This window comes from Ascidiella aspersa, chromosome 9 (genome assembly GCF_963924565.1).
Source record: "Ascidiella aspersa chromosome 9, kaAscAspe10.2, whole genome shotgun sequence".
NCBI classification, from domain to species: Eukaryota; Metazoa; Chordata; class Ascidiacea; order Phlebobranchia; family Ascidiidae; genus Ascidiella; species Ascidiella aspersa.
This window is the reverse complement of record NC_139455.1, coordinates 19,801,405-19,814,209: the sequence shown is the minus strand read 5'-3', so window position 1 is coordinate 19,814,209 and position 12,805 is coordinate 19,801,405. Positions and strand designations below refer to the sequence as shown.

General features: G+C 38.9%; 1 protein-coding gene across 1 annotated transcript in view; it reads left to right on the top strand.

Annotated features, from left to right (window-relative positions):
- The first annotated feature begins 7,859 nt into the window (after positions 1-7,859).
- Positions 7,860-12,805, top strand: part of LOC146133475 (sodium channel protein type 4 subunit alpha B-like) — a 36,391-nt gene continuing 31,445 nt past the window's right edge. The window contains exons 1-5 of the mRNA XM_083397756.1: positions 7,860-7,976; positions 9,497-9,649; positions 10,969-11,087; positions 12,045-12,140; positions 12,553-12,681. Of these exons, the coding sequence (XP_083253882.1) occupies positions 7,860-7,976; positions 9,497-9,649; positions 10,969-11,087; positions 12,045-12,140; positions 12,553-12,681 (614 nt within the window). The remainder of the gene's footprint in view (positions 7,977-9,496; positions 9,650-10,968; positions 11,088-12,044; positions 12,141-12,552; positions 12,682-12,805) is intronic.

Here is a 12,805-nt window from a genome sequence, read left to right as displayed (position 1 = left end):
GGTAAAACGTTAGTGGTTCTTACCGGGTAAGTTTGTAGAGACCTAATGAAATGTTGGAGTGGCCGATAGATTTACCCGACGAAGTATTTCTCATTACATTGGTGTGTTGAGGGGGGTAAGGGGTAAGCAATCAGAGCCACACTCAGGGTATCCACCTTTTCGCGTTGTCCAATAATAAACGTTACTAACGATTTTATTAGGACAGGCAAAGGCACCGGAGTTTCGATTCGGTAAAAAACATTGTATTAGTAGCAAATTCGCAATAAATATTTTTAACTTAAGCTATGTGTCTTAAAGTTGATGTTTCTCAAAAAAGGTATGACATAGGTTTGAACGGAGCATTATTATGAAGATGTTGGTCCAAAACGTCACCAGACTTTTATATTTGAACGCCTCTGCTTAAACAAAATTAGAGTTCTTAAAAAATTAAAAGAAGCTGTTCAGTTTTGGTTTATTTCTCGACTTCTGGTATTAAGTCTTCAAAACTTTAAAAAGGGTCGTCGACCCATTGCAACTTTTCAATCAAGTCAATCCTAGAATCACCCACCCCCCCCAAAAAAAAAAAAATCCTCCCCACCCCCGCCCCATGGTGACGTCATGGCATGGTCACGTGTCGGTTTGGGCTTCCAGAAGCATCCCTCATCAATAATTCAGGGGCCGATGCAGCTGCCTTCTCGCCCGAGTCGCTTCGTCGCCGCCTTCGCCGTTGTCCTGAAACTTTCCACAAAGTTTTACTAAACCCGATTTTTGTCTCTCGAAGGCGATTCTTCGAGCGGCGCGAAGAAAGTGAACTTGGTCTGACGAAGGCGCCGCGCGATAGCTTTCGGTCTTTAATCCGCTTTTGTCGTAATTTTTTTGTAAATATAAATTTAAGTTCTCTTGATCAAAATCGTTGGTAGTATACTTTTGTTATAAAGCAGCTGTTAATTAGACAAAAAAAATTATCTCTAAAAATCGGTGGTCCATTTGGTCCTTTTTAGGCTATCATAAACTCATATTCTTTGATATAAAAGTCATGTCCGAAAGACCCCTGAAGTTTTTTTTGTTGCTAAAAGTCTATCAGACACGCTTAACGACTAAGCGTAGTATTTTTTGTTAATTTTTTATTTAAAAAATGCTCCAAGTATGTTTTTTTTTGTAAAATATCTATCAAAATACATGATACTTATAAACAATTGACACGCATATATAAATATATCACAATTATTATTGAAAACTGAAAACACGAATTTCACTTCTTGATCTTATTGCTCCGTTGTCGCGGAAAGTTTAACACGGAGATGGTTCCTGTCGCTATCTTACGTGTGGCACCAGGCAATTATTGTATTGATCCGGCGCACCAGCGTGTTGGCATCTGTTCTCTCGTTATTGTCAATTCGCTTCATCAGACTGGGCGCCGTAAATCGTTCCGTTTATTGCCCTCCGTAGATCTGCCGGGCGTTTATAACCTTTTCCAGCGAGTTTGCCACATAACAGGCATAACTAATTAGCGCCATAACTAGATTTCGACTAACCATGCATACAATCAAGTTTGAAAAAACCGCCCGTGTATGTAAATGCCATTTTAAGCTTTTCAGTTTGGCCTGCGTTTTGTTATTGCCGATAAGGCCCCTCTAGGAACTTGATAGCTAAAATGAACCTCAAAAATATACAGTTATAGCTTTAATGCTTGCTTTGTAATACAGATACTGATTTGGGCACATTTTTTAAAAAAAATTGGCGAATTATTTTATTAGCGTCAAAATCTTAAATGTTGGTTTGTCTTAACTTGTACGGCTTCAATTAAAAAAAAAATTCAGCGGCTTTGAACGTTTGTAGAAGCTTATAGGTCAGTACATAGTTAACGCTATTGACCCAGGCGATACTTCGGTAAGCCTGTTGGGTCGTGTGTTGTTATTCATCTATTTTAGCCAATGACTAAAGTGGACTTAACACACTTATTTCTATCGACTAGACTAGACTTAAGTTGGTTTAAAAAGAAGATTCCTTATTGGCTTCAATAAAGTTAATTCGTTTAATAAGGTTACTATAACGTTGTTTTGATGTGTCCTGTATAACAAATTCAAATCTACAATGTTGCTATGTCTTAAGCTAATTAAAACTAAAAAAAAACAATGGAACACAATAATCCATCCAGTTGCCTCTGTTGGGCTTTTAAAGAAAATAAAAAAATGTCCATGCGTTTAGTGGCAAGTGCACTAATGTTAAAATATATGTAAACGATATAAATTTATTTAAACGCTACTTTACTTTTCTACCGCGTAATTGCCTTCTATCCAAAATTATTCATACAAAATTAAGCTTTTCGTTTTTGGGGGCATAATAAACGAAACTTAACCATCCTAAACGAAATACCCATTAAAGAATTTAGACAAACTGAACGCTACTGAATACAAACAAAGCCGTTTGCTTCGGTACTTTGCAAAGTAGGCCAGTCGCCCCAGTTACCGCCAAGGCCGAAAATCAATTGAAGTTCTTGTCGAAAATCAGGAGGCTGCGGGCAATTAATTCATAAATAAATAATTCCGAGTGGTATGGACTGCGTACAGTCTTTTAGGAATAAACTAACACGCCTTCATTTCCTGCCGTTTTAGTTTTCTGCGATTTGGTGTAACGATTTTCGAAATAATAAAGTCGCACTAAATCGTATTGGCATTTTCGACTTTTTTTGTTTTTGCATTGACCGGTTAAAGCAGTGGTTCTCAACCGGGGTGCCGCGGCGCCCTGGTGTGATATTTCTAATGCTCGAGGGTGCCTATAGGTATTTTAAGAATTTTTTTAATGATTTTTTTCTCAATTAGTAAGCTTTTTGATACAACCATTTTTGTACTTTTAGAGACCATTGTTTTTAAATGACACTTTCCTTCATATTTTAAGTTAGTTGTATTGTTCCAGTTCCTTTAGAGTGACATTTCAGTAAAATTCTTAACGGAAATTCCAGTTGGGATGCCGAAAATCCTATTATTATTTTTAACTGGTGCCGTAAGCCATGAAAGGTTGCGAATCACTGAGTTCAAGCATGGTTGAATAGGTGGATTTCTTTAAAACCACAATTTTAACAGTTCTACCGCTTTAGGTTAAAAAACAAAACGAAATGATGATATCGTTGATTCTTTTTTTAATTATTTACCAAACAATTTGCTTTGTACTTTTTGAAGTTTGGCTGTACATTTCACAACGACCCTTGGTGATGAAACTTAGTTGTGCTGATTTTACGTTTTTTTACATTCTAATATATTCTAATATCAATCTTATTTCAGTTGAGAATTTCGGATATCGACAATTTTTTTACACTTACCTTATACCGGGATTAATTGGTGTGAATCTGTTTAACAGTTATTTACACGCATAATTGCCACCAACCTGTAGCCAAAAACATTTTCACCGCAAGTTCTGGTATAAAGGCCTATCATTTTTATTTCTAAAATTCCCTTTTAAAATCGACCGAAATTGTCTACTTTTTCTCACAGTTTTTCATTCAGGTAGCCTTGGCTGTATAGGTATTTTTTATTCAAGTCTTTTAAAGTTGATAACATTTGTTGAGAGTTAGGTTAGGTCAAAATTCATCATTTCAACTGTTTACATTAGGAACGCGGCGGTAAAATTTTTGTCTCAGACCTCGAAGATGTATGCTGTGCCAGCAAGTCACATCAGCCATACACAAAGAACGTCGCTCCAGCCAAGGCCTTGCAAATAAAACACGCACCGCCGTGCTTGCGACGCTCGGTTCACAGAGGTCGCGTCTTACGGGAATTTGTCAAATTAGTCTTCCATAGCACGCAGCACCTATATTCGACCTAGCATAAATCTGGCCGCGCCCCCAGCCAAGTTTAAGCGCATGCGTTGAAGCCTGGTCTCCCATAGCGGTGTAATGCAATCACACGTTCTCCGGGCGCGCTTCCTTAAGCTGTAATGCTTATGGGATGAATGCGGTCGCTTATGTTTGTCGGATGTCACAGCCAGGTCGCATATTGAGTTATGTTTCGACTCAGGCTAAAGCATGTGCAGTCTACTCAGTAAACTTTTCCGACAATGTGTTTGTTATCCATTTTTGTCTCGGGGTGTTTTGTCTCAGGGCTTGTATCAGGGTGTTTAGGCCTTTGAAACGTAGCGACGCCCCTGGCCAGCGAAGCGACCTCGAATTATTTTAGGTATACCGGCATATGTTTTGGAAAATTCTAGCCCCCCCCCCAAAAAAAAAAAATTTGTTCTACCCTTTGTACATTACCTTTTCGCTCCTATCCTGTAACCGTTACGTTTAAAAAAACACATTAAAGTTGGTCTAGTGGTTCTCAACCTGTGGTACACTACTACTAGTGGTCGGCGAAGAACCTTTACAATAGGTGTCGGAGTAGATTTAACGTTTTATACAGGGTTAAGGATATACTAAGGTGTAATTTTGTTCCAACTGTCGTAAGGTATGTTCTCTCTTTGCTACGTCATATCGACCTATATATAATCTAAAATCTGCCGCTATCTTTTTATTTTTTTTTATATTTTTTTTTGATCTTTGTTAGTATATCTGAGCACAGTAATTTATTTTAAAGCCAGATGGCATTAAACCGTAAAAAATCTTGAGCTGTGGGTTCGCCCAAAACAAAACAAAAAAGGTCCGATTCCCGGGCAGGAAATTTGTGACTTTTTACGATTTGTTTATTTGGCGTCCTTTTTCGTCTGGAGAATTGTTTCGAAATCCATTCGGGTTTTCAAGTTTCAGCAGGAAGTCCATTCGGGTTTTCAAGTTCCAGCAGATGCATCCTAGCTGAAAACGATTTTTATCTGTTGGATTTTTTTAGGGTTTGTTAAAAAAAGTCTCTGTTTGGAATTTTTTTGGGATTTATTATAAATAAGACGGTTTAGTCGAGAATAAGTCGACATTAAAAATTAGCCCAATACTTTGAGGGCTATTTCAACGACCTATATCCCATAGGTTTTGCATTGACGTATGTAAGTGATATTTTTTGTGAAGGAAAACGATTCGCACGTTATAAACCTGGCTTGTGCAAACAACAAGGTATTTGGCTTTGCGCGTATATGTCCGTGAAAAAAACGTTACGAAACGGTTTCTGCTAAAACAAATGGATTGCTAACACATTAAGCCGTAAGAGAAAGAAATGGTAGCCGGTGAGAAATTGTGTTTTGATTAAGTGTAAAGGAAAACGTGTTGCCAACGCAGAAACATATTGCCAGACAAACACTGCGGTTGGGTTTGTTGGATAAAAGCTGGGCGCTTCTCGTGAAACAGTTCGTGTCGATGGAAATGTTGAATGACGGATTTGTAGATTTTCCAAGTGGGTTTTTACCGTATGCTGTGTGGGCACTTTAAATGCCTTTAGAAATTCCGTATCAGTGTGTGTAGCGTCTGGTGTAACTGTTCGTTTTACGAGATATAAGTTTTATACACTTATAAGGCGATTAATTGCATTATAAATCGCATTGTTTCATCCTAACTCCTTCGAAGCTAAATGTTACACCCTAACAGCTCAAAAAGTCGCCATTTTTTATAGGTAATTTGTAAGTGCAGCAACAAAGCCCGAGGTTGTTACGGACTTACTGCTGTCGGCCAGGCATTGTAACGCACAGGAATAATTGATGCTAAAACGCGGTAAAATGGACAACCCCATTTGGAAACACGTCCCTCAGTAACATCAAACTTTCTTTTCGCTGGCAGGACACTATAATACATGGCGTGATGGTGCTGTAACCCAATAAATATCGGTTTGTGTCCGTTTTTAGGGGTGGACTTTCACCTGGTCGATTTACGGCGGCCTTTTTTTTTCCAAATGGACTTTTCGAAATGGCAAACTAGCTGTCGTACAATCTTTGCATGGTCATGTGTTGCTTGTTTTGAGGGCGGATTTCAACTATATGGTGTGCAATGTTTGGTTGGTGTAACAGCAAAGCGTACAAGAAACATTAAAGCTAATATAAGGGTAGAAAGCTTTGTAAGTTCAGAATGAGTTCAATTCTCGAAGTTAATACACAATGTGGCCTATTTGTATGCCCCTTGTTTTTTATGCAGCCCGAGTGACTTTCGACCTGCTGCAATTTAAAGGCGATTCGATAAACTGAGATTTATAGTGTTTAGTCGTTTGGACTGTCTGCAAAAGTAACATAATATACTGTAAAATGCGTTTTTAACCCTTTTGCTTGGATTTTCTATTAGTGTTTAATAGATCACTACTTCAGTACAAGTGCAATAAATTACTATTCGGAGGCAATACAGTAAGTCAGAAATTGTTGATATTTCCATCAAGACTATAGCTATGTCCGTGGAAACAAATAAACAACAAAGGTAAACACGTTACAGGCACACACGACCTTTTCCCCTAATCTCGACGTCAAGTCGGACTCTGGCTCCGCACATCTTCTTGTGTCCAGTCGTTGCTTGACTGCTCGCACTTGCCCTTTCCAGGCACCGGCCGGCAGTCACTTGGCCGAGTTAATTTTGTGGAAATTGCGATAATTTTTTTTCCGCCGCGCTGCTCTTAAGCTTGCGGAAAGAGGCCGCGAGAGGCACGGAGTCGGCGGGGGCATCAATAATTCACAAGTCGCTCTCCTTCAGCCGGGCTCACCTTGCACGTTTGGCGCGTCAACCCGAGTGCTGCCTTGCCGGCCTGACGTTACGCTGTCATTTATGACGTTCTGTAATTAATTGCCCGATGGAATCTTTCGCCCGACGACGACTCACGCTCAGCCGCCGTCACTGACGCTGTCTTAGACGTTTGCCACTGCTTCTATAGTTCCGCTGCTGCTTGTATTGTTTCTCTACTACCGTCGCTGCTGCTGCTTCATGGTGTTAGTGTCGTTCTTCTGGTAATGCACTCGTGAACGTCTTTGCTGAGGGACCTCGTATAGCTCTTTCCGCGCGCGCCCGAACGGTGAGTTATATTCGGTCGGGTGGCATTATATTTGGAAGTGACAGACGATGCATCTACGCAATACAGTCGCTGGGAAGTTTAGGATCGCTGGATGGCTGTACTTGCGCTACCTTTACAGTTCAAAGAAATAGTGGTTACACAACTAAACTATTAATGTTTTGTGCGATAATTATTTGAACTCATACAATGTTCGTTTTTCGGTTATACTTGTGTTTACTATTAGTTAGCAAAGGTACCTTTGGTGCGACGTTGGTTAGGCAACATTTCGGCAAAAGTAGCAGTCAGAAATAGTTCGCAGTTTAAATTAAGAAATGTTATTTTATAAAGTTTGTACAAATAAAACAAAAAAAGTGTACAAATAAAACAAAAGTCAGGTTGTCAGTTTTAAGATTTTAGTGTTAAAAAGTTGATTTGTGTTTATCATTTGCCTCCACAAAAGTTATTGAGTACATGGCAGTGGCTTGTTATTGTCAGTACCGCGTTAAATTCGATTTAAACGTTCTTTGTTGTGTTTCAACCACTGGCAGCAAACGAAATAAATGAGTTTCGTTTCGGGCATATAATTAGCGTTGCTGTTCGCTGGAGCGAAGGAAAACGTCATGAATATTTTAATCTTTCATTGTAAAGTCATCACGTAACTCATTGTTAGGGAAATGGTTGTAACTAAACACTTAAACTGAAAAACAAGTCTATTCGTAAAATACAGCCTAAGCATCTAACAAGTTCAAACTATAAGATCATAAGTTTCCGTGTGTATAGAATTATTTCTGTTATGTTGAAAATGAATAAAGAGTTATTCGAAACGTTCAAAATAATACCTACACTTATGTATGGGCTTTGATATTCCTCCAACCATTATGCTCCAAAATTCTGTTATCTTTTCTCAATCTTTAAGTAATTCGCCCACTTTTCATATTTCAGACATAAATGACGTCAAACTGTCGATACGTAACCGCTGGATGACGCGTGTATGACGCCATGTCGAACCTTACATTGTTGGAGGTGGATTTTACCCCCCTTACACGTCAGATTATAAGAGAACAGGAGCGAACTTTAGCGCTAACTAACGACAAAAGGAGGAAAAAGACTTTTAAAGTAAGTGACAAAGTTTTTATTTTTTCTATAAAGTTGTTTATTTTGCTTCAAAGATAAATAAATACTTTATATGCTTCACCAAGGCTTTAAATTTAAAATTTTTAAAGATAGAGTATTAAAAATAAAAAAATAAATCTGTAAAAGTAGAACTGTCAGTAATGTGTCTGGCCGTTGTTTGATTTTAACCCAAAACTTTAGAAAAGGCAGTTACCTTTGATTAATTATGATATAGTATAACTCGATTAAAAAAATGTCTGTATCACACCTGGAACAACATATTTTAACGAATCAGCCTCTATTTCAAGGCAAATCGGTAGAAATTGAGAGTTCAACTTCAAATTCTACACTTAAAAATAGGTCGGGCGGATCAATTGTTAAAAAAAGTATATAAGAATCCAAATCGTTTTTAAAAGATATTACATTCCCCTTTATAAATGACAACAATACTAAAATATTTAAGATATTTGTAATCTTGAAGAACAACCAACCAATAATTTTTTTAGATTTAAAAAATTATTATTTTCGCCCATAAAAAACTCTATACAACTTGCAATATTGCCACGTCTTGATGGGCACGTAAACCGAATTGCATAAGACTTGTCTGGGCTGGGCGGCGAATAGTTGGGCCGGCTCAGCCCGCAGCCAACCAGCAGGCCAGCAATTGTAAGGAAAGGCGCCCCTTATTTTAATGGGCCTTTTAAAATATTTATGCGAGGAATTAGTCGTCCCGCTTTCCATCGATCGGCCAAACTTCTAGCGAGGTGCTGCTCAGCGCTCCCCAAACTCGCATTTCCATAGTGAAATGATGATGTTGCGTCATTTAGTCGACCGCCCCTCTCTCTTAGGGGGTATGGGGCGGCGGGCAGGAGGGAGGGAGGGACTTTTATAGAGGCGCTTGGCGGCCGGGCCTACTGCCATTACCAATTTATTGACGGCATCGATCGAATTCCTTGGAACCTGCTCTCGCAGTGTAGTTTCGCTCTGGCCTTGACTTGAACATTCTGCTCCGTTCGCCGCTGATTTCCTTTACGACTGCGCGCGGCGAAAAGCTGATTAATCACGCGCGCCAAGCAAACTAACATGGGAAACAAAATACGAGAGTTAAGTTAATAATGAATAAAATTTTTTTTTCTCCTGTCCAGATTTTTCTTTGTCATGTGTTACTTAAAATTCCCGAACAACGAATAGGTATATTGAAGTAAAAGATTTTTAACGTTTATCTTACGTTTTTATTAAATGTCGACAAGTTGATTGAATGCGACGTGTTACGGTGAATTAATTGGTACATATTATAAGGTTTGACCAATGTATGTAGCGTGGTATATATTTTGGAACCTTTTTGAAGGGTTTTCCACCTATTTACGCCAAATAAGAATCCTTAGACGCAATATCTTGGACTTGTGGATAATCTAAATTAGTAGTGTCTTACACAATTTAGTACAGGGCAAGTAAGGCATACCTACTACCTAAACAATAGCCTAACGAATTTCTGTTTTTCACATCTTGTGTTGGTACGTCAGGAAGATGAGGCGGAAGAGGCTTCCAAGAACAGTCACGCAACCGCTGACCTGGAACAGGGGAAAACCCTACCGGAATACCTGCAGGGCGATGTGCCCGACGATTATAAGGGCATTCCACTGGTCGACCCTGACGAATATTACTCCGACAAGAACGTGAGTGTCATGTTGTTTAAAGTACAAAGTGAAAATCTGTAGCCTGCTGGTTTGTAACTTTTCATTGTTTGTGGGCCCCCTACAAAGACCTTTTAACACACGATTGCCCTTGTATTGTAAAGTACATAGGCCTGTTAGTTTCAATTACCGAAAGCGGTACAAGACGTTCTCAAAGCGAGTCCTATCCGCGCAGTGAAAAGGACTTATGGCCAACTAAGTCTATTGAAATCTTTATATTAGCTTGTGTCCCAGTATAAGTTTCACTGTTGCCCAAACCAAGTCCAATTCAAGTCATTGATAACTTTACCGATTGTGAGCAATAACTCAACTATACAGAATAACGGAAATCAACATAAAGCAAGCTTGATGTTTTACGTGCAAAAAAATAGATAAATTCACCAATATTTAAGAAAGCGAGAAATGAAACATTGAATTTCAATCCTTGTCATTTGACTCAAAGACTTTAGTCCAAGTCAAAAAATTTGCTCTAAACACCCACCAAGTCAAGTTATTTCACCCAAACGACTGAAGTCAAGTCAAGTTATTTCACCCAAACGACTGAAGTCAAGTCAAGTTATTTTACTTAAACCAAGTCAAGTAATTTAAAACTATACTATAGTGAATGTTACAAGTCATTGACCAAAAGATGAACAGACGCACAAAAAATAGATCACGATTCAGACGTTGCTTGAATTAGCCACAAATGCTTGATTCAAATGTTGCAAGAGTTATTCCTTATTTATCACTGTTCCACTAAAAGCAAACGCTGGGTAACGTTTCCGTTAAACCACCCGGTAGCGCAAATCGTACAATAGCAAATCAAACGGGTAAAACGGTTGCTTTTACAATTCCATCATAGGCAATGCAAATTATAGGCTGATGGCGCAAAGAGGAATTAAATCACTGCGAAGATATAATTACAGCGCAGTCTGTTCTGACAGTCGACAATTTCCCCCCGAGGCACAGAAATCCCCTATTTCTCCCTGGAAGGAAAAACTTCCTACTGGACAATCTCTCTCATTCTTTGAACGAAAATACAGATCTAGGGTATCAAAAAACGGAAAATACACTTTTTTTGCTTAAGATGCGCCGTGCATCGGGCTGAAACTTTGCGTATTGATATACAAGGGTACGAGTTTCTTAGAAGGCCAAGGTGTAGCATGGACTGGAGCAGTCCATTAAGGACGGGCAATGAACGTCGCTGCACTTTCGGGCCTGAATAATTAATGCTTCCACCGCCCTTGACGCAAAGTATTTTATGTGAGTGTATGTGTGTGTGACTGGACCTGCTATCTATATGCGTGTGTATGTTTTTACAGACCTACATCATACTGGACCAGAACTTCACCATATACCGCTTCAGCGCGTCGAGAGCCATGTTCTGCCTGAGCCCGCTCAATATAGTACGAAAGGCGGCCAACAAGATACTCGTGCACTCATATCCTTTTAACGCGTTTTTTAGGGGGAGCGTCGCGAATCTGCGACGTTTTTCGAGTGCTTCGTTTTGCCGAATCGTGGCGTTCTGCAAAGTTTAAAACAGGGGTTCCACTAGCTTAAGTTCGCGTTGTGTGCCACGTCATTTGAAGTTAAAAGTTCGCTAGAGAGTGTTCAGAAAACCTTGAATAAACTGAATCGCCTTCTTCATATTTAATAGAGTTCATTTTCTGTTAGTTTTTAAGTTTTATTAACCATCTATTTTTTGATTTTGTATATTAAAATAAAAATATAAACTTTTAAAATAATTTTTTTTTCGCGTCCTAAATATTTGACGGAAATGCGTTAGCACTAAGCAAATTTGGTTCTGTTCAAAATAAAAAAAAAAATGTTTAGCGGTAAATTTAAATTATCGGAAACGTTTTTGCCTACTCCAAGTGTCAGATGTCGACATTTTTCCCATTATTCAGCGATTCGAAAATTGGCGCTTTGCCAAAAGCCGACGTCACACAATGTCGCGATGAATAGGAAGCGCACCTTACGTAATGGGTTTGTTACGCGATTGACCCTCGGTAAAATCATTTTATTTACGGCGCAGATACCAGCTTAACTCTATAATTAAGCATTACCATTGCATGATAAGAGGGGATATTTTAGCAAAATTTTAAAACAACCTGTCTGGAAAAGTGGACATTTGTCCAATTTGAATGTGGCTGTATATGATTTTGGTTTATTAATAGAAAACGGCTTTCAAGTTGCCTTCTTCAGGGTGAATAACATTCTTTGAACTACGAGCGTTCGGTGTCATTCGCCCTGAAGAAGGGGTGAGTTTTAAAAAAAGGGGTTCGCGAAAACAACAAGGTCGGGAACCACTGTGTTGCGTATAAGTCGAATGCGTTTTAGAAGCAGCGAAGAGTTGTTCGCGAACTTTCCTTAACCTTATTTTTGTCTCGGACCTCACGTTGTTTAACAGCGTTATTATGCTCACGATTCTGGTCAATTGCTTCTTTATGACGCGAGACAACAGCAACTCACCGTGGGTCAACGACTATGTCGAGTAAGTACGATCGATTTGTTGTCAAGCGAGGCATAAACCTGGTTTATTGTTACATATAGTCGCTGCACTTGAACGATTTGCCGGAAAACTAATTAGAAGCGTTGCTTTACTTACAGGTTTAAGGCCTTTAAGGCATGTGTAAATTATCTATCTATTTCAAGTGATAATGCGGCCCACTAATAAAAGATTGGACATCCCTGTTAAGACCTGTGCCAATAATGCAAGATATAGCAAAATTACTGTTTTTTTTAAACGAAATCTACATTATTTGGAAAGAAAACTATTTTTGTAAAAGTTGCAAAATTTAGAATTCTAGGTGGTGAAAATTATGGGGCACATACGCCTTGTACAATACATGTTCATTTCCCAATTTTACAGGCGATTTTGCAAGCCTCTTTTTCTTGTTTTGCAGGCGTATTTTTCTCGGCATCTACACGTTTGAGATGATCGTTAAAATGATTTCAAGGGGTTTTATTCTGACCCACTTCACTTACATGAGAGACCCCTGGAATATCCTCGACATCAGCGTCATCGCTACAGCGTAAGTCGGCCCATTGTAGCTCCTGCGTTACCCATCTAAAAAACCAAAACTACCTTTCCGTGCACATTTAACGCGTGAAAAAGGGTAGCAAAAATTACACACATTATGTTTCGTGAGTCACAGG